This window comes from Hyperolius riggenbachi, chromosome 3 (assembly GCF_040937935.1).
Source record: "Hyperolius riggenbachi isolate aHypRig1 chromosome 3, aHypRig1.pri, whole genome shotgun sequence".
Classification (NCBI taxonomy): Eukaryota; Metazoa; Chordata; class Amphibia; order Anura; family Hyperoliidae; genus Hyperolius; species Hyperolius riggenbachi.
In genome coordinates, this window is record NC_090648.1 from 394,532,363 (window position 1) to 394,553,256 (window position 20,894).

The following is a 20,894-nucleotide window of genomic DNA, read 5'->3' on the forward strand; positions in this document are numbered from 1 at the left end:
CTTACTCGCCTCTCTTCAATCCATTTCTTTAATGATCCTAAACGATAATGTCTTCATGTGTATCTCAATGCTTGTTATTATAGTCTGTCAATTGCACTATTACCAATGTTGTGTGTACCACAAATAATTGTGGGTGCAATATCTGTTGTACTTGGCAAATAAAGCTGATTCAGATTCTAATCATGGCTACCTAATCTTTGCATCAGGACATGGTGGGTAAAGGTACCTGGCTAGCACAGTATAATTCTCTGTTGTCTTCCCTCACCAGCTGGAGATTTTTTAACATGTCTAAGCTCCTTTTCATCTGATAAGCTGAGGTATGAGGGGGAGTGGACAATGTCATCAAGTTTCTTAAAAAGGCTGCATTGTAAGGTTTACCTCACACTTAAAGTGTACATGTGATAAAAAAACTAAAAGGATTTATACTTACATTGGGCTTCCTCCAACTTTCTGTAGTCTATTAGCTCCCTCACCATTCTCCTGGTCCCCTTCCACTGCTGTTCACCTTGGTAAAGTCCCAAACTGACCAACTGAGCCAGTCGGGGACTACTGCACATAAGTGGTCCTGGCTGATAGCACCTTCTGAAGGCTGTAACTGAGCTTGCACGGAATGCTCTGGCCACAGGAGTGCCATCATGGGGTGCAACTGGATTGCAGACTCTACAGCGGTGCAACAGAGGGGACTGGACCGACATGCAAGAGCTAACAGATGGCAGAGGGCAGTAACTATTGTAATGTCTTAGATTTACTTTAATTACTTTAGTTTTGAAAACGGTTGTACATATTTCTGTCTTGAGTGTCTATAGAAAAGATATTCACTGACTTTCTGGCAAGAAGCTGCTTTTACTTTTTCTTATGCAGGGGCGTAACAATAGACCCTGCAAGGGATGCAGGGATGCAGCCGCAGGGGGGCCCAGAAGCCACAGCGGCCCGTCCTGAGGGACAGACAACTAAGAGCTCAGAGAAAAAAACTTTCTGCTCTCTGCACAATTGTTCTAATTACTGCATCTGCTCAGCCACTGATAAGGAATCATACAAAGTTTTGCAGATTACGATTTGTAGACAGTCCCTATTCATTGGGCAGCAGGCTCTTCTGTACAGCACCCAGACCCTAACCTGGTAGGAGGGGGCCCTATCCAAAGTTTTGCAGCGGGGCCCAGTGATTTCTTGTTATGACCCTGGACTTATGGCTAACATGGTACAATACTCTGACTTTCCGGCAGAACTGTTTCTTAAATGCTTTGTGCTAACTGAGAACTTACATTTTTGAATCCTCTATATAAAACCTGCAGTTCTCTTTTTGAAAAGTTGGTTTGTGCCTCAAGCTGCTCCAGTCCTTCTGGCCGATAGCAAATGGTTGTCATTTCCAGCTCATCATCTATTTTGTCTGCAAAAAACAAAAATCCCAAAAAACAGCATTTTAGTAATAAAAATGTACAGATAAATGCATAAATGTATCTTTTCAATAATACATGTTTAGTCAACTAATGCAGAACATATTTGCCTTATAGCAGCATCTCAACATAAAACTGGACAGTATGACTTTGGTGCACTATACAAGAAATACCGTAAGTGAACAAGACCTAGCGCCTTATTAAAAACAAATAAAACAAATGCTCACTCCAACTGGAATAATTGCAAATACTTTCTGTTTTGAAAAGGAAAAATTCAGCCTAATAGAAGTGAGATAACTCCATATTAACTAAAAAAATAAATAAATAAAATACATCACTCAATAAGAAATTATTTATTTAGCTTGCCTATCCTGTTATACTTAGTAATTACTGTCAGATGTAAGAGACAAGTGATATAAAAAAATAATAAAAAAAAATATTTCTGCTGGTTTCCATCTTTACTGTTTACTGGAAATAAAAACTTGGGATGTTAGCATAATATTGCCCCTGTTTAACCACATCTGGAATATGAAATTCAGTTCTGGGCACTGCATTACAGGGAAGATACTGACGTTTTGGGGCAGGTGCAGAGACGAGCAACAAAATTGATTAGCGGGATGGAAGATTTCACTTACCAGGAAAGGTTACATAAACTGGGCTTATTTAGTATGGAGAAAAGACACCTTAGAGGAGATGTAATTAACAGTGGTGCTCGGATACCACCGATTCAAGTAAATCCGGCCACGGCAGTATAAAACTCCGGATAAACTGTGAATGTTATCTGGATTTGAAACGGACCTCCGAATTTGACTCGGATTTTCACAGTGATTGCGTCTAAAATCCAAAATAATAAATTAGACCTTAACGTTAATAGCAAAGCCCCCATACATGCTACAATCCCCAAAATTGCATGGATTGTAAGGGTGAGAAGGGGCTACAACTTAAAAAATTCAAAAAAAAACTTTTAGTTTTTGAAAAAATTGGTGTTAAAGAAATTACCACTTTAAATGTGGCTATTAATATTAGTAAAAAATCTTTTTAAACATGGAAATACACTTTAAGCAATCACAGAGTCCCTAGCAAACTGCAACTATGCAGGCAGGTGATGATGAGTCCCAATGGCACCTGGCGGTGGTGGTACCACTGGAGGAGGATGAGGGGATGAAGCCACAAAAACACCCAGAGAGGTTTTTTTACATTTTTTTTTCTTGCAGTGATAGCAATGACATGGCAGCAGAGTTATCCATGGACCCTGCCGGTGGGAACACAGACTTTAATAGTGAAATTCTGTGGAAGCAGGAGGAGGACTAAGCAGTCAGTGCAGCAGCACAGAATGACCATGGCACCTCACTGGTGGTATCACAGCATGATAATGCTGGCCAAAAATTATATGCATCCGTGGACCCTGCTGGTGGGGACACAGACTTTAGTAGTAAAATTCAGTGGAAGCAGGCGGAGGACTATGCAGTCAGTGTGGCAGCACAACTATGGCACCTCACTGGTGCTACCACAGTATGATAATGCTGCCCAAACATTATATGCATCCATGGACCCTGGCGGTGGGGAGTGGGACACAGACTTTAGTAGTGAAATTCAGCGGAAGCAGGAGGAGGACTAAGCAGTCAGTTCAGCAGCACAAGAAAATACTGTGGCACCTTACTGGTGGTACCACAGCATGATAATACTGCCCAAAAATTATATGCATCAGTGGACCCTGGGGACACAGACTGCAGAAGGGAAAATGCCGCAGCAGGAGGAGCAGCGTGTGTCAGCAGTAGAAGTACAGTGGTGTGAAAAACTATTTGCCCCCTTCCTGATTTCTTATTCTTTTGCATGTTTGTCACACCCAAATGTTTCTGCTCATCAAAAACCGTTAACCATTAGTTAAAGATAACATAATTGAACACAAAATGCAGTTTTAAATGATGGTTTTTATTATTTAGTGAGAAAAATAACTCAAAACCTACAAGGCCCTGTGTGAAAAAGAAATTGCCCCTGAACCTAATAACTGGTTGGGCCACCCTTAGCAGCAATAACTGCAATCAAGCATTTGCGATAACTTGCAACAAGTCTTTTACAGCGCTCTGGAGGAATTTTGGCCCACTCATCTTTGCAGAATTGTTGTAATTCAGCTTTATTTGAGGGTTTTCTAGCATGAACCGCCTTTTTAAGGTCATGCCACAACATCTCAATAGGATTCAGGTCAGGGCTTTTACTAGGCCACTCCAAAGTCTTCATTTTTTTTTTCTTCAGCCATTCAGAGGTGGATTTGCTGGTGTCTTTTGGGTCATTGTCCTGCTGCAGCACCCAAGATCGCTTCAGTTTGAGTTGACGAACAGATGGCCGGACATTCTCCTTCAGGATTTTTTGGTAGACAGTACAATTCATGGTTCCATTTATCACAGCAAGCCTTCCAGGTCCTGAAGCAGCAAAACAACCCCAGACCATCACACTACCACCACCATATTTTACTGTTGGTATGATGCTCTTTTGCTGAAATGCTGTGTTACTTCTACGACAGATTTAACAGGACACGCACCTTCTAAAAAGTTCAACTTTTTTTCGGCGGTCCACAAGGTATTTTCCCACAAGTCTTGGCAATCATTGAGATGTTTTTTTAGCAAAATTGAAACGAGCCTTAATGTTCTTTTTGCTTAAAAGTGGTTTGCACCTTGGATATCTGCCATGCAGGCCGTTTTTGCCCAGTCTCTTTCTTATGGTGGAGTTGTGAACACTGACCTTAATTGAGGCAAGTGAGGCCTGCAGTTCGTTAGATGTTGTCCTGGGGTCTTTTGTGGCCTCTCGGATGAGTTTTCTCTGCGCTCTTGGGGTAATTTTGGTCGGCCAGCCACTCCTGGGAAGGTTCATCACTGTTCCATGTTTTTGCCATTTGTGGATAATGGCTCTCACTGTGGTTTGCTGGAGTCCCAACGCTTTAGAAATGGCTTTATAACCTTTACCAGACTGATGGATCTCAATTACAGTACTTTTGTTCTCATTTGTTCCTGAATTTCTTTGGATCCTGCCTTGATGTCTAGCTTTTGAGGTGCTTTTGGTCTACTTCTCTGTGTCAGATATCTCCTATTTAAGTAATTTCTTGATTGAAACAGGTGTAGCAGTAATCAGGCCTGGGGGTGACTACAGAAATTGAACTCAGGTGTGATAAACCACAGTTAAGTTATTTTTTAACAAGGGGGGGGCAATCACTTTTTCACACAGGGCCATGTAGGTTTTGAGTTTTTTTTCCTCACTAAATAATAAAAACCATCATTTAAAACTGCATTTTGTGTTCAATTATGTTATCTTTGACTAATAGTTAACGGTTTTTGATGAGCAGAAACATTTAAGTGTGACAAACATGCAAAAGAATAAGAAATCAGGAAGGGGGCCAATAGTTTTTCACACCACTGTATATGAGGCCATGGGATAGGACAGGTGTCACCACAGCAAAAAATTAAATGAACCAGGCCAATTAGGAGTAGGTTGTAACTTGCGTTGGAAAGGCAGGCATAATTAAAATTCCCAGGCAGCCACTTCATGACCCCCTGTCACCGGCAGCAGGGGCCAGGAATTCACCTTCCACCCAAGCCTAGTTAATTTTGAGGAAGTTTGTCCACAGAGTTGTTAGACAGGTGAGATCGCTTCTCGGTGACCATGCCACCGGCCGCACTGAAGCGTCTCTCAGAGAGGACACTGGAAGGGGGGCAGGACAGGACTTCCAGGGTGTACTGGGCAAGCTCCCTCCAGATCGACAGTCTCTTGACCCAGTTCTCCATGGGGTCCATGGGCCTTTCGGTGTCAAGCCCGCTGAATTACTCTGTGTAGTCAGACACCATGCTGGTTAGTCGCTGCTGGTGCTGGTTGGAGGAGGATGCTGTGGCCGGCACCTCTGCTCTGGGCAGCTGCACTGCATACAGGCTCTTTGTTAAGCTCAGCAGGTCTCCGGGGTGCTGGATGCTGCTGCTGCTGCTGGTGGCCACAGGCACCTGTTGCGGAGTTGGCAGAAAAGCAACAGTGGGGGTGGAAGGCTGGGGGAATGCTTCCTGCAGTCTGCTCACAAGGGCCCCCTGCAACTCCCTTGTGCGGCGCTCGGTGGTGGATGGCAACATGAACTCTCCCAGCTTCCCCTTCAGATGCGGATCCAGGATCAAGGTGATCCAGATTTCCTCCCTTTCATGCATCTGGATCACCTGGGGGTCCTTGCAAAGGCAGGGCAACATGTGCACAGCCATGGGGAAGAGGCTGGCATTGGCAGACTGTGACACACCTGCGGCTTCATTCCCCAAGAGTTCATGCCTGTCCTCATCTTCCTGCGCAGTGTCCTCCTGAAACTGCCACCTCCGCACAGTGGCAGCGGTGCTCTGCTGCTCCCCCTCAACATTCAGGTTAGGGACCTCCAACTCCTCCTCCACTACCTGACAGTCGTCGTCCTCCTCCTGTGAGGTGGACTGTGCTTCCGGCTCCTGATCCAGCTGGCTCAGGGCTGCCTCCCCCTCTTCCATCAGATCACACATCGTCCTGTCCAGCAGGTAAACCAAGGGCACCCACTCACAGACAGATGCCCGCTCCTGGCTCACTATCTTGGTTCCCTGCAGGGATGGAGTCAAGATCATGCCTGACCACTGAGCTGCAGTGATCATCACTTGCAGGTTGGTGGAGCTGTTACCGTAGACTTGAAAAAAAACAACCCCAAAGCATTAGGTTGCTACCACCATGCTTTACAGTGGGGATGGTGTTCTTTGGGTTGAAGGTTTCTCCTTTTTTACACAAAATGAAGGAAACATAATTGTGACCAAACAATTCAATTTTTGTTTCACAGAAGACCATAAGTCTTCTTCTTTGTTCAAATGAGCATTTGCAAGGGCCAAGCAAGCTTTTGTGTGCCTTATCTGGAGAAGTGGTGTCCTCCTTGTTCTGCATCAGTGGAACCCAGCAGTGTGCAGTGTCTGTTGGCTTGTCTGCCTTGAGACAGTGCCACGAGCAGAGCCCAGATTCACCAGGATGTCCTTGGTGGTGATCCTTGGATTCTTTATCACCTCTCTCACTATTCTCCTGGCCAGCACAGGTGTCACTTTTGGCTTCCGACCACGTCCACTGAGATTTTGCACAGTGCAGAACAGTATGTTTTAATAAAGCTTTGCACAGTAGCCATTGGAACTGGAAAACATTTAGAAATAGCCTTGTGGCCCTTTCCAGACTTGTGAGCAGCCACAATGCGCAGCCACAGGCCCTCACTCCTTTGTCTTATCCATGACTATCCACAAACCAGCTGCAGAGAGCTGTTTTACACCTGTTTAATTGATTAAAACAGCTGTTCCCAATTAATCAGAGTAATTAGGATGCTTTAGAACAGCTTGGACTATTTGGAATAGTATAGAACTTTGGATTTTCCCACAGATTTTGACAGTTTGTGAAGGGTATAAATAATTTTGGACTGGACACTTTTGCTCAAATTTAAATAAAAACTGAGAAATTTGTTTTCTCCCACACAATAATGCCTTTTGTACATCGTTATCTTTTGGGAGACACCTATGTTATTTCCCATCAAAAAACTACTTGCTGGTTGAATAAAAGTAACTTTAAGTCAAAATTTGCCAGGGGTATGAATAATTATGGGCAGCACTATGTACTGCAGTGCATTGTGATAATGTACTGCTGCCTGCATTTTTGTCAAAATGCAGCACTGACCCATTCATTGTCAGTGAATGGGATCAGCGTTGCAATGGACAAGAATAGAGAGCAAATGCATGGCCATCTACATTGGATGAACAAATCCTAAATAAGTAAGCCTAAATAACATTTCCAATGGTAAGGGACTATACATAAGACAAAAAATAGGTATGTTCTGTATATAGGGAAGAAGTAAAGAAAAAATCATCAGTACTGCACATAATTATGGCTCTTTATTTAGAAAGTGACATGTAATTACAATCACATGTGAGAGTGGGCTTGATGTCAGCTACAGCCCCGCTGTTTTGGAGTATCCCTCCTTTGTCAATCTGCAAGCTCTCTTTTAAGACTGATGATACACCAATTAAAATACATGTCAGAAAAGAAAGACTATTCGGAATACAGAGAGTGTGAAAAGGACCTGCAACAAAGAAAACAGAAAACACACCTCCTATGGGCAGGGCACTAGGCTTGGTAAAGCGCTGGACCTGATGGGAAACTAGATGTTGTGAGGTAGGGCCATACAATAGTACCCACCCCTCTGGTATCCAAGGAAGCCTAAGCTAGCACTGATAGCAGACGTAAAGGCTGAGATATGAATGAGAAGAACACCCACCGCACAGTGTCACACCAATAGGCAAACAGACGTGTGTGCAGCGCATCACTCTCACCAACCAACCACCTGCAAGTATGTAAACAAACGTACATGTCAAAACCACGCATCAGCACTGACGCCAACAGAAGTGTCACAGAGGCTGCATGAACTATAAATACTGTATATAAGACACAGTTGAATATATACCTCCTGGCCGCAATAGCAGCATAGGGGGCGATATACAGGCTGGGAACGCGAAGAATCACTCGCGTTCCCATGCCTGTCGGCCGGTGACGGCCAAACCGGAAGTGTTCGCCGGCGGGTGCAGGAGCATCTGAGCGGGGCTGCGAGGGCACTGATCGGCTGCAGGGGGCTGAGAGAAGCCCCAGGTGAGTAAATCTCGTTTTTTTCCTTTGATTTATTAAAGCTTCTAACACAGGCTACACAGATCTAAGTTTAGTGGTAGATCTGTGTAGCATTTGTCAGTAGCTTTGCTAGATCAGTGTATATGGTGAGGACACGTTTATGTGTAGTTCTTAGGGATGTGTTAATCCTTGAGCCATATATGTTACTTTTATGTTTATAGTTATGGTCTTTGTTATGTTTATTGGGTGGCCACTCAGAGTTTACTTTATTGACTATGTGTGAACACATGCCTCCCTGAATTTTTATGTACTTACCCTTTTGCCTCTTGGGGTTGGGGACTAGGCTTACATTTTGTATTGCTGCCTTTGCTAGTGTATTCGATGACAGGTTTTTGCCCTAGCCACTTTTATGTGTACCTGTTGGTCTGTACAGGTGGTGCTCTTATAATTATGGCTCAATAAAGAGCCATAATTTTGTGCAGTGCTGCTGATTTTTTTCTTTTTGTATTGTCTGACCTGGACAGGCCTGTATTTAAATTTTACCAGTAATCCCCTGATTCTTTAAAAAATCTGCCACTCGTGCACACAACAGAGCCTCCACTTGCAACTTTTAGATATAAAGATATTAGAATATATTTTTTGCCTTCTTAAATGCTCATTTAAAAAAGACAAGGCACTTTCTACTGGTGTACTCAAAGCACCAGAGCTGCAGCCAATAGGGCTTGCTCAGTAGGCGGTAGGGCTTGCTCAGGAGGTGCCAAGCGTATATTGGACCTGCAGTTGTGTGATACTCCCTTTGTTTAATGCCTGATGAAGCGGGATTGTGCCCGTGAAAAGCGTTGCGATATTGTTCGTGGAGTATGTGAATAAATTGTCTTTGTCTCAAACGACAGCATCGAGTCTTTTTCTGTGTGGTCGGTCCACCACCGTCACCAGAATATTTTAAACATTTTATTATAGTTTATCCTTTTGGCGCCTCTGTGCATCTTCTTACCACAGGGATGGAGAGGAAGATGGATAAACTTCAAAAGCTGCCTTAGTGACTATATGAAAGGTTCACGAACAACATACAATTAATCAGGGCCGGATTAACCATAAGGCACTGTAGGCACGAGCCTACAGGCGCCTTATGGGTCACAGGTGGCATCCCTCCCAAATTTCCCTGCAGGGTGCAGGGTCAAACAGTGCAGAGGACACTACTGCAGAGCCAAAGCACCTCTGTTAGGGGCGGAACGCTGCATCACTCATCCTTCTCCCAGCATGATGATGCAGATCGCATCTCTCCCTTTCCTGCAGCAAGGTTTTATTGTGCTGAGTTAAGCTGTGGGACCTCCCTCCTGTTTCTTACTGTGTATATACTGCTTTGATTAGGCTGAGATTAAAGGCCCTGCCCCCCTCCTGCACAGTGAGTGAGCCAGTGAGAAGAGAGTTCCGGCTGGTTCTGCGTACAATTTAGAATGTCAGACCACACAGATTTGGTCATCCCTGCTGTCAATAGCTATTCTGAACTCTTTGTCAACTGCTAGTGATGCTAGAGCTCGCTTCATGGAGCAAAGGAATGCACTGTGTGGAGAAGGAGGTCTAAGACAGAACTTTGCAGATAAAGGAGAGATGTCAGCAGAAGGAAGTACCCAGGGGGATAGGAAATGTCAGGACAGCACACTTCTTTATATTAGGTAAGAAGCAGGCTGAGAACTGTTGCAAGGGACAACCAGGCACTTACTTAATCAATGTGAGTTTGTTCTGTGATTCTGTCAGGCTGTAGCTTAAAGGACTTCCGAGGCCAGGAGGGTTAATATCTGTTTACTCACTTGGGGCTTCTTCCAGTCCTTAGCAGCCATTTCAGTCGCTCACCTCAGCCCTGGCCCCCCTAGTTGTCCCACTGGCCACCTGTAATGATCGTTTCCCACCAGCAGGGCCGGCTCTTCTGTGCCTTTGCAGGCACTTGTGCCCACGTGTCCGCATCATTTGGCACGCACTGTGCCTGTGTAGTAGTTGTGTGCAGGCGCAGTATGCGCCAGATGACATGGACTCATGGGTGCGAGTGCCCGCACAGGCGTAGAAGAGCCAACCCTGCCAGTGGGTTGCGATCATTATGGGTGACTAGTGGGACAACGAGGAGGGCTGGGGCTGCGGCATAACACTTAAATGGCTGCTAGGGGCTGGAAGAAGCCCTAGGTGAGTAAACAGATTTGAATCCTCCTCAGCAATGAGTGTTGAAGTTTAACATGAGGCTGCAGAAGTTAGGGTTGGGAGTAGGGTAGTATTAGGTTGGGCACCAACTAAATTCCAAATACAGGTTGGTTGCTTTATGTGACATAAGAAAAAATAGTCCGGGATTGGGGGTGTGGCCTGTGTTTAGGGACGGGGTTTAGGGTGCCAGAATGCCTGTGCCTATAGGCTCCTGAGCTGTTTATCTGGCACTGAAATTAATAAACAAGAAACATATATATAGGTTGTACTTAGGAACAGACCACTAGATGTTTGAAGTAGATACGCATTCTTTAATATCTCAGTTAAAAAATAGACCTGTTTGCTTGTACGTGAAAACAATAAAAGTGACAAAAAAGTTCTAGCATGCAAAATGACAAGGTAAAAGTAGGAGGAGGAAAAGAACCAAAGTAGGTACAACAGGTAGCTGTGTGTTGCCAATCAATTATAGTAGACTAGTAAAAAGGCCCGCCCGTTAAAAAACGGGCGCTAGGCCACGGTCGCTAAACCCCGGCAACATGCATACCGATGCGTCCTGCTCACCCGTCTCCAACCACAGTCCGAAGTACAGTATATGCACACAGGGAGATATTCCTTGCTTGGCAGTTGGAAAAAGCTGTTATTTCCTACAATGCAATGACAGAAGACAGACAGCAAACAGCAAGGCCTGGAGGAGCGTAGCTGAGGAGGGCCACCCATGATAGGGCTAGCCATAGGGACGGGGATTTAGGGGTTAATTTGGGGCAGAGCAGGGTTTTCCCGGGCCTCTGTCAGAAGGGAGGAGCTGGAGTGAGTGTCCGGGGCAGGGAACAGGAAGGGATGAGCTTGGCCCGGGGCTGAAAGGAAGGAGAAGCAGCCATTAGGGAGAAGCTGTTGAAAGAAGTGAGAGGCTTCCCCTGTCTTACCCGAAGAGATGGAGGACGTACAGAGACTCCTGCAGTTTGTGCGGAGTGAAGCAGCTGCACAGGGCCCGCAGTGGATCGCGGACCAGATGGCACGGATGGCGGGAGGCGGAGCCGGCGATCCCGCAGGTTGCAGCAGCGCCCGCGTGTCTAGGCCTCCGGATCGGCTGAGCCCAGCCACATCCCCCCGCCGGCGCAGAAGAAGCGGAAGTCCGCCGCAGACTCCACCCGTGCCCCCCAGCAAAAAAGGAAAAGGTCGGAGCGGCAAGGGGGTGAGCGGCAAGCGGGGAGCAGGGAAGTCGGCGGCTGCAGGCACCAGCGCTGCACAGGACGCCAGTGGGGAGTCCCCAGCTGCAGATGGCCCAGGACAGCAGCACGCAACAGCCCCAGCTGTGAGCCACACGGCCAGCACGAGGTCCCAGACGGCTCAGGAGGCAGGCCACCCAGGGGTTAACCCCTCGGCTGCTGCAGGGAAGAGACAGCAGAAGACCCAGCAGCCGGCCAAGCGTGCAAGTTTAGCGGCAAAGGGAAAATCGGCACCTGGGAAGGGCAAGCACAGGTTCTGGTCAGGGTCGTGGGGGAACGGCTGCCAGAAAAGGCAGGCAACCCTCTATATCACCTCCAGGCCAACGAAGACGGGATGACGAGGTGGGGACACACGGCCAGCGTCACGGCAGGCCGGCTGATGACGAAAAGCCTGGAACGAGTCACAGCCAGGGGAGTCGAGCCCATGTCAGCCGCAGGGATGCCAGGCGATCCGTTTCAACTGTGGAGTCGGCTTCAGGGGGATCCGAAGGAGAGAGAGATCAAGGCACGGCAGCGAGACCAGAGGTTCCGGCTGATCGGGATCGCCATCCGGTGCAGCCTGTGTTCGTGCGTCCAATGTACTATCTTGCAGTGGTGGTTGTTCGGGATGCAGGGCGGCTCAGGGTACTGGGGTTGAGGGTGTGGGCAAAACACAAGGGGGGCCAGCTCTACCGGGGGCTTCCCAGCCCACGCCGGTTACTGATCCAAATATAGTGGCTCTGATGTCAGCATTTATGCAGACTATTAGAGATGCGCTGCATCCATCTACACAAAATGCAGCATCAGCGGGGTCGTCTGCCCAAGCTTGGACTGGTGCTGGGGGAATGGCGCAAGCAGTTACTGCGGTAGAACCTCAGGTAAGCGCCGCGAATGTGCAGTCGGCAGCAGCTACTGTGACAACAGGAGCTGCGTCGGTACAGGCCGGAGCCAGTGAGAAGGAGACGGAGTTAGTCCGGCTAGCGGATACGGCAAAGGGGGAGTCATATCTGTGCGTGGGCGGACCACTGGGTTCGCATCTAAAGCAGGAGACTCGCGAGAAGATTTGGAGGGGTGAGTATGTGGAAATATTTTCCCTCCTTCGCTTGAGTAAATTTAATCTAAACCGCGTTAAGACAGATGAGAACAAGAAGGAGGAGGAAGAGAGGAGGAGATATAGATAGATTCCGAGGAATTTCGAGAATTGGAGACAAGCATTTGCGATATTTGCTAGCGTCCTGGGTGAGAAACAGCCGGAGTGTTGCTCGGCACTGTTTTGTTATCTAGACACAATTGGCGAGGCTCACAGGATGTACGGGGGAAACGCATGGTTGCGTTATGATGAACATTTTAGGCAGTCAAAAGCATTTCACCCCGCAATAAAATGGAATCATAAAGACATCAACCTATGGATGAGTCTGATGATCCCGAGAACCAGGACTAGCCAGTCCTTTCAAGGGGGGGGGGCGGCGGTTCAGGAACATCGGGGCAGTCGCCAGCAGACGACCAGGAGTGTGCTGGAAATACAATGAAGGAGCATGTAAGTTTGGAAGCTCATGCAGATTCAAACATGAGTGCTCCTCCTGCGGTGGGAGCCATACAGTCTCCAGGTGCTACCGCCATGGGAAGGGTCACTCATCAGATGCTGCTGGAAAAAGGGAGGAGTCCGGTGAGGGTGGAAAGGATGGAGCAGTTACTAAGTAAGTATCCGGACGTCGCCATAGCTGATTTTCTTCGCTGAGGTTTTTCTGAAGGTTTTGTCATTCCCAGTTTTGGGGTAAGTGGTTCCCATCCTCCACATCGTAATCTAAAATCCGTTACAAGTTTCCCAGAGGTGGTATCGGCAAAGTTGGACAAGGAGGTAAGTCTGGGTCGCATGGCGGGCCCCTTTTTGCAACCTCCGGTTGAGGATTTAGTCGTGTCACCATTAGGGTTAGTTCCAAAAAAAGAGCCAAATTCCTTTCGGCTCATACACCTGGAGCACAGCTACCACACCACCGGATTCGGTTGGTGGCGGAGCACAAGGAGGACTTGCGCATGTGGCTCTTTTTCTTGGCTGGTTACAATGGTCGTTCAATGTGGATGGAAGATTGCGTAGGTAACCACGATTTGGAGCTGTTCACAGATGCAGCGGGGTCCTGTGGTTTTGAAGCCTACTTCGCAGGTAAGTGGTGCGCGGAACGATGGCCGGACAATTGGGAACAGTTAGGTTTCACCAAAAATTTGCTATTATTGCAGCTGTTCCCGATTTTGGTGGCAGTGGAGTTGTGGGGACCCTTATTGCAGAATAAACGTATTTGCTTTAACTGCGACAATCTCGGGGTGGTAACGGCAGTGAATCAATTATCGGCTTCATCCCCACCGGTGATACGGGTGTTACGGCGATTAGCTCTCAGCTGCTTAAAGTTCAACATGTTTGTTTTCGCTGTGCATTTGCCTGGGGTTGAGAACGAGGTGGCTGACGCTCTCTCTGGATTCCAGTGGCAGAGATTTTGGAGCAGCGTGCCAGAAGCAGATCAGCAAGGGGCTCCCTGCCCCCGGGCGTTATGGGACATACCCCTCAGTGTATAGAAGACTGTATATCCAGAGCGTTGTCAGCTTCTACGTGGGCAGCATACGTGGCTGTATGGGGACAATGGAACGAATTGTCCAGACAGGCTGGAGGCTGCAATTCTGACGAGGAGCGGTTGTATCTTTTATTTAATTTTATGGCTTCAAAAGGTGCTTCAGGCATATCAGCAGCAGCGCTTGCGAAATGTTTAGCAGCATTGGCTTTTTGTTTTAAGCTGCAGGGTAGTACAGACATTACGAAGGATTTCTGGGTGTGCGTATGGCCATGAGGGGTTTTAGATTGCAAGTCAGGGTTGCGCAGGACACTAGACGCCCAGTCACTTTCCAGTTGTTAGTTGCGGTGATTGGTACGCTGGAAGGACTTTGTACCTCCCAGTACGAGGTGCGTTTATTTAGTGCCGCATTTGCATTGGCTTCTTTCGGGGCGTTCAGAATCAGTGAATTAGTTAGCAGGAATAGGAAGCATGATGGGGGGTTGACACGCAGCGAGGTGCACCGCACCTCGGAGGAGTTGGAGGTTTTCCTGCGCAGATCAAAAACGGATCGGCAGGGAGAGGGAAGATTGATATCATTGTTTCCCTTGGCTGATTTTACGGCATGCCCGGTGCGTACGGTGGAGAATTTCATGGAAGTGCGGGAAGGAGTCGAGGGGGCATTTTTATGTCATGCGGCTGGTGCGGGGCAGCACGGTGGCGTAGTGGTTAGCTCTCTCGCCTTGCAGCGCTGGGTCCCTGGTTCGAATCCCAGCCAGGGCACTATCTGCAAAGAGTTTGTATGTTCTCTCCGTGTCTGCGTGGGTTTCCTCCGGGCACTCCGGTTTCCTCCCACATTCCAAAAACATACGGATAAGTTAATTGGCTGCCCCTAAAAATTGGCCCTAGACTACAGTACTTACACTACATAATATAGACATATGGCAATGGTAGGGATTAGATTGTGAGCTCCTTTGAGGGACAGTTAGTGACAAGATATATATATATATATATATATACACTGTACAGCGCTGCGTAATATGTTGGCGCTATATAAATACTAAATAATAATAATAATACTTCGCTTTCAAAGTTTCAATTCACAGCGGTCTTTAGAAAAGCTTTGGCACGCTTGGGATACATTCCAACGGAATATGCCTCTCATTCATTTAAGATAGGGGTGGCTACGGAGGCATCTAGGGAGGGCTTGGGTAATGAGCAGATTAAGTGAATAGGGAGATAGGAGTCATCTAGGTTTTTGCTATATGTCAGGCCGAACCTAGTGGTGTAGAAAGGAAGTTGAGTTTGTTCGTGACTGTGGTTGTAGGGTAGGTTGTCGTTAGTTTTGCTGCCCCTTTTTTGTTTGTTTTACAGCTGGTCTACACGCTCCGTTCCTGATCTGGATCCTAGGGCACTCATACTGTATGTCGCAAGAGGAGCGCAGAGAGCTGCGGTAAGGCCGGATGGACGTCAATTGGGCATTTCCAGGTTGACTTCGAGTCTCAGGTGGATTGGGATTCCTGGGATGTGCTGGTCGAGTGTCTTATCCGAGGTACATCGCTTTGTGGCCCTGGACAGGGCGCCTGATGTTCTGGTGCTACACGCAGGCGGTAACGATTTGGCCTCTAGGACCTCGAGGCAAATCACTCGAGAAATAAAAAGTGACTTGACAAGGCTTCGCGTTACTTTCCCCAGCACCGTGATACTGTGGTCGGAGATCATCGGCCGGATGTCATGGAGACTCGCACGGTCTGTTGACAAGATCAACAGGGCCAGGAGGAATCTGAATTGGGTGGTTTCAAGATTCATAATTAAACACGGGGGTTAGGGAGTGTCGGAAAATTCTGCGGAATTATTAATTCCGTGATTCCGGCCGGAATTGGCTAATTCCGATGGTCGGAACGGAATTCCTATACCTCTCCTATCTCTCTCCTATATCTCTCTCTCTCTCTCTCTCTCATCCATCCATCCTCTTATATCATCAAGTAGGGAATTGCAGATTTTCAAAACAGCTTATATACCATTGCTGGGATTTGAACCCAGAACACAGTGTGTAGTAGGTATCTGTCTAACCCTCTAGACCATGAATCACACTACATGCTAAAGCTGGCCTAGCATAAACCATACTACCATTATGATCAATTCAATAGAAAAAGTAGCATGAATAAGGATTTGTACTTTTTGAAAAGCATGCTTATATTCCATAGCTGGGATTTGAACCCAGGACACAGTGTGTAGTAGGTATCTGTCTTACCCTCTAGACCATGAACCACACTACATGCTCAAGCTGGCCTAGCATAAACCATACTACCATTATGATCAATTCAATAGAAAAAGTAGCATGAATAAGGATTTGTACTTTTTGAAAAGCATGCTTATAATCCATAGCTGGGATTTGAACCCAGGACACAGTGTGTAGTAGGTATCTGTCTTACCCTCTAGACCATGAACCACACTACATGGTAGTAGGTATCTGTCTTACCCTCTAGACCATGAACCACACTACATGCTAAAGCTGGCCTAGCATAAACCATACTACCATTATGATCAATTCAATAGAAAAAGTAGCATGAATAAGGATTTGTACTTTTTGAAAAGCATGCTTATAATCCATAGCAGGGATTTGAACCCAGGACACAGTGTGTAGTAGGTATCTGTCTTACCCTCTAGACCATAAACCACACTACATGCTAAAGCTGGCCTAGCATAAACCATACTACCATTATGATCAATTCAATAGAAAAAGTAGCATGAATAAGGATTTGTACTTTTTGAAAAGCATGCTTATATTCCATAGCTGGGATTTGAACCCAGGACACAGTGTCCTCAATTCACTAAGATTTATCAAACACTTTATCAAACGTTTGATAATTTACCTCATGGGACAAATCTAATTTTGAATTCACTAAGGTGTTATATATTTGTTGAATGTTTTATCGATAAAACGTTCAATAAATATGTACCACATTAGTGAATTCAAAATTAGATTTTACCCATGAGGTAAATTATAAAACGTTTGATAAAGCTTAGTGAATTGAGGCCAGTGTGTAGTAGGTATCTGTCTTACCCTCTAGACCATGAACCACACTACGTGCTAAAGCTGGCCTAGCATAAACCATACTACCATTATGATCAATTCAATAGAAAAAGTAGCATGAACAAGGATTTGTACTGTTTGAAAAGCATGCTTATATTCCATAGCTGGGATTTGAACCCAGGACACAGTGAGCAGTAGGTATCTGTCTTACCCTCTAGACCATGAACCACACTACATGCTAAAGCTGGCCTAGCATAAACCATACTACCATTATGATCAATTCAATAGAAAAAGTAGCATGAATAAGGATTTGTACTTTTTGAAAAGCATGCTTATAATCCATAGCTGGGATTTGAACCCAGGACACAGTGTGTAGTAGGTATCTGTCTTACCCTCTAGACCATGAACCACACTACATGCTAAAGCTGGCCTAGCATAAACCATACTATCATTATGATCAATTCAAAAGAAAAAGTAGCATGAATAAGGATTTGTACTTTTTGAAAAGCATGCTTATATTCCATAGCTGGGATCTGAACCCAGGACACAGTGTGTAGTAGGTATCTGTCTTACCCTCTAGACCATGAACCACACTACATGCTAAAGCTGGCCTAGCATAAACCATACTACCATTATGATCAATTCAATAGAAAAAGTAGCATGATTAAGGATTTGTACTTTTTGAAAAGCATGCTTATATCCCATAGCTGGGATTTGAACCCAGGATGCAATGTGTAGTAGGTATCTGTCTTACCCTCTAGACCATGAACCACACTACATGGTACTAGGTATCTGTCTTACCCCCTAGACCATCAACCACACTCAGGGCCGGGCCGAGGCTGGAGAGGCTCCAGCCTCAGGGCGCAGTGTAGGAGGGGGTGCACAATTCATTCAGCTGTCATTCCCAATTGTGTTTGAAGCAGAAATAAATAAGAAAAGGTGATACATGGCAGTGACTGCAAGCCAGATAAGTAGAGATTAAGGTGTTGGGGGGGGGGGGGGTTGGGGGCCCTGGGGCACCTCTTAGTCTAATAGCAATCAGTGTGTGACGGCTGGTGTGGGAGGGATGGGGGGGCGCACTTTGCTGTCTCAGCCTTGGGTGCTGAAGGACCTTGTCCCACCTCTACATGCTAAAGCTGGCGTAGCATGTACCATACTACCATTATGATCAATTCAATAGATATGCTATGGTATATAAGCATGCTTTTCAAAAAGTACAAATCCTTAATCATGCTACTTTTTCTATTGAATTGATCATAATGGTAGTATGGTTTATGCTAGGCCACCTTTAGCATGTAGTGTGGTTCATGGTCTAGAGGGTAAGACAGATACCTACTATCCACTGTGTCCTGGGTTCAAATCCCAGCTATGGAATATAAGCATGAGAGAGAGAGAGAGATTGAAATTTTTTTCCGACGGAATTCCGTATACGTCGGAATTCCGCGGAACAGCTTCGGAATACCTTTGGAATGAAACGGTAGCGGAATTTCGGTATGACGGTATGCGGAATTGTCACAGAAATGGGCTCTTCCGACCATGCTTGACGGGGGTGTGGCGTTGAGGCACATAGAGCTAGAGGAGGATACTAGGCTGTTCTTGAGTGGGGATGGGGTTCACTTAAACGCCATAGGCACTGATTTATGGAATCTGGCTTTGGAGGAAGGAATCCAGAGGGCTTTTTCGTTGCGGGCGGCACAAGGGTGAGGTATCTCCCTTGCTTGCAGGCGGCGGGGCAAGGTTTCCGGAGAAGGGAGGTAAAACCGGTTAGAGGAATTCACACGGGTGAGTTCCTCATATTAAGAGGCGTCGTAACAAAAGGGTTAAAAGGGGCATGCCGCTGTCCCTGAGTCGTGTTGCGGCTGGGGGCCAGAGTATGGCTGCATGCCCGAAGTTTTTTCCTGATGATGATTCGTTCATGGGTTTAGTTACCTCCGGAACTCCTTGCCTTGCAACGGTTATAAAAGTTTCTTGTTATACGAAGTATTATTGTTATATTGTTTTACATTAAAATAAGGTTGTAAATTTAAATAAACTCGTGCTGCATTGGCCTATATTATCCAATGTCAATGGCAGTCCAGAGTGTTTATTGTAGAGATAAGTAAGGGGAGGTTTTTAAAGGGGATAGGTATCAGGCCACTATTGGTTATGCACCTATCATGTCAAGTCTGGAAGCAGGGAGACACACACAGAGACAGGACGCAGAGACACAGAGTGTTTATTATATAGGATTCTGAAATTTAAGTGATGAATTTTATATAAAATGAACTAAGTAGGTATTTATAGTTGGTTACAAAATAATGGATTACTCTTAACAAATTTATATACAGTACATTAAGGTGAAATTAAAGGAATCATCAGGCAAAAATTTTTAAAAAACCTGGGGCTTTCTCCAGCCCCTTGCAGCCAACTGTCCCACGATGACCGCTCCGCTGTCTGCCGCCATCCTGAGCTCCCCGCACGGTGCAGAGGCTGACCCCGAGGTTGTCCTTACTGCGCCTGCATGAACCGCCGCTGTCAATCAAGCCCACATTGTATGCGGCTTACTGAGCAGGTGCAGAACCACTCCTCCTGCGCAGTAAGTCACGTACAACGTGGGCTTGATTGACAGCGCCGGTTCATGCAGGCCGTGCGTGGAGACTGGGACAACGGCGGAGAGCGGAGCGGTCGGCGTGAGACAGTTGGCTGCAAGGGGCTGGAGAAAGCCCTAGGCGAGTAAAGCTTTTTTTTTATTTTTATTTTGACTGATAACTCCTTTAAGATGATGTTACAAACAGTACTTGGTCTCACAGTCCTTAACCTTCTTGGCGGTAACCCCGGGCTGAGCTCAGGGTAAGCCGCCGCGGAGGATATCTCAGGCCCTGCTGGGCCGATTTTTATAATTTATTTTTTAGAACACGCAGCAAGCACTTTGCTTGCTGCGTGTTCATGTCGATCGCCGCCGATGCGCCGCGATACAGGGCCCCTTCCCGCGCATACCCCTTGCACAGCCTGGCCAATTGCCGTCAGGCTGCGCTATGGGGTGGATCGGGACTCCCTGTGACGTCACGACGTCGATGACGTCACTCCGTTCGTCGCCATGGCGACGGGAGAAGCCCTGAAGGAAATCCTGTTTAGAACGGGATTTCCGGATGGGCTTGATCACCGGCGGCGATCGGAGGGGTGGGAGGGAGGCTGCAGGGAGGGGGGAATCATGTAGCTAGCGCTAGGCTAGCTACATGGTAAAAAAAAAAGGCTTAAAAAACCACAGCCGCAGAACAATTGACCGCCAGGAGGGCAATCGCGTTTAGCGCTTCTATAGCACTGAAACGCGATCAATGGGAAATCGCCTGAAAATGGTGCAGGCTACGCGTTTGTGTTTGGCGATTTGCGTTAATCGCCGGCCATTAACGCAAATCGCCCAAGTAAGAACGGGCCCATAGGGTTTTATAGTACTAACCCTTTAAAAAGTGCTAGCGCTTCAGCGTTTTGCCAAAATCGCCGGCAAAACACTCTAGTGTGAATGGGCCCTAAGTGATTGGGCTGCAGCATTTTTGGAGCAATCCTTGAGCGATCACATTGAAGGGTCATAGGCCAAATCATAATCAATCTGTGAAAAGCACCTACATCATTTGTTTGGCTAACATGGTACAGAAACTTTTGCTACTAATAGCTTGTTACAGGCTTCCATAGCACTGTACATAGTACAACCCCACCCCAGGCAGACAACTAGAGGGGCAGAGGGAGGGATTTCCTCATTCCTATGCTGATCTCATGCTAGTTAGAAGCTAGTGGAGAGCTTAGGGTGAGCTGTACTACTGTATATAAGGGAAGGATTGAGGGGCAGTGTAGAGAGTGTAGGCCTTTTCTATAGTAGTTTGTGATTGTGTTTGAGAGCCAGAGTTTACTGGCATCCAGC

The 20,894-nt window shown here is 46.5% G+C and overlaps 1 protein-coding gene across 4 annotated transcripts in view; it reads right to left on the bottom strand.

Moving 5' to 3' along the window:
- The window catches only part of LOC137561607 (A-type potassium channel modulatory protein KCNIP1), a 1,185,649-nt gene that overhangs the window by 1,028,160 nt on the left and 136,595 nt on the right, over positions 1-20,894 (bottom strand). For 3 of the 4 annotated variants that reach the window (XM_068272920.1, XM_068272921.1, XM_068272922.1), the window contains one exon: positions 1,263-1,387. In XM_068272920.1, the coding sequence (XP_068129021.1) occupies positions 1,263-1,387 (125 nt within the window). Of the gene's footprint in view, positions 1-1,262; positions 1,388-7,680; positions 7,717-20,894 lie in introns of those variants that run through there. The other variant, XM_068272924.1, reaches the window with a different exon arrangement.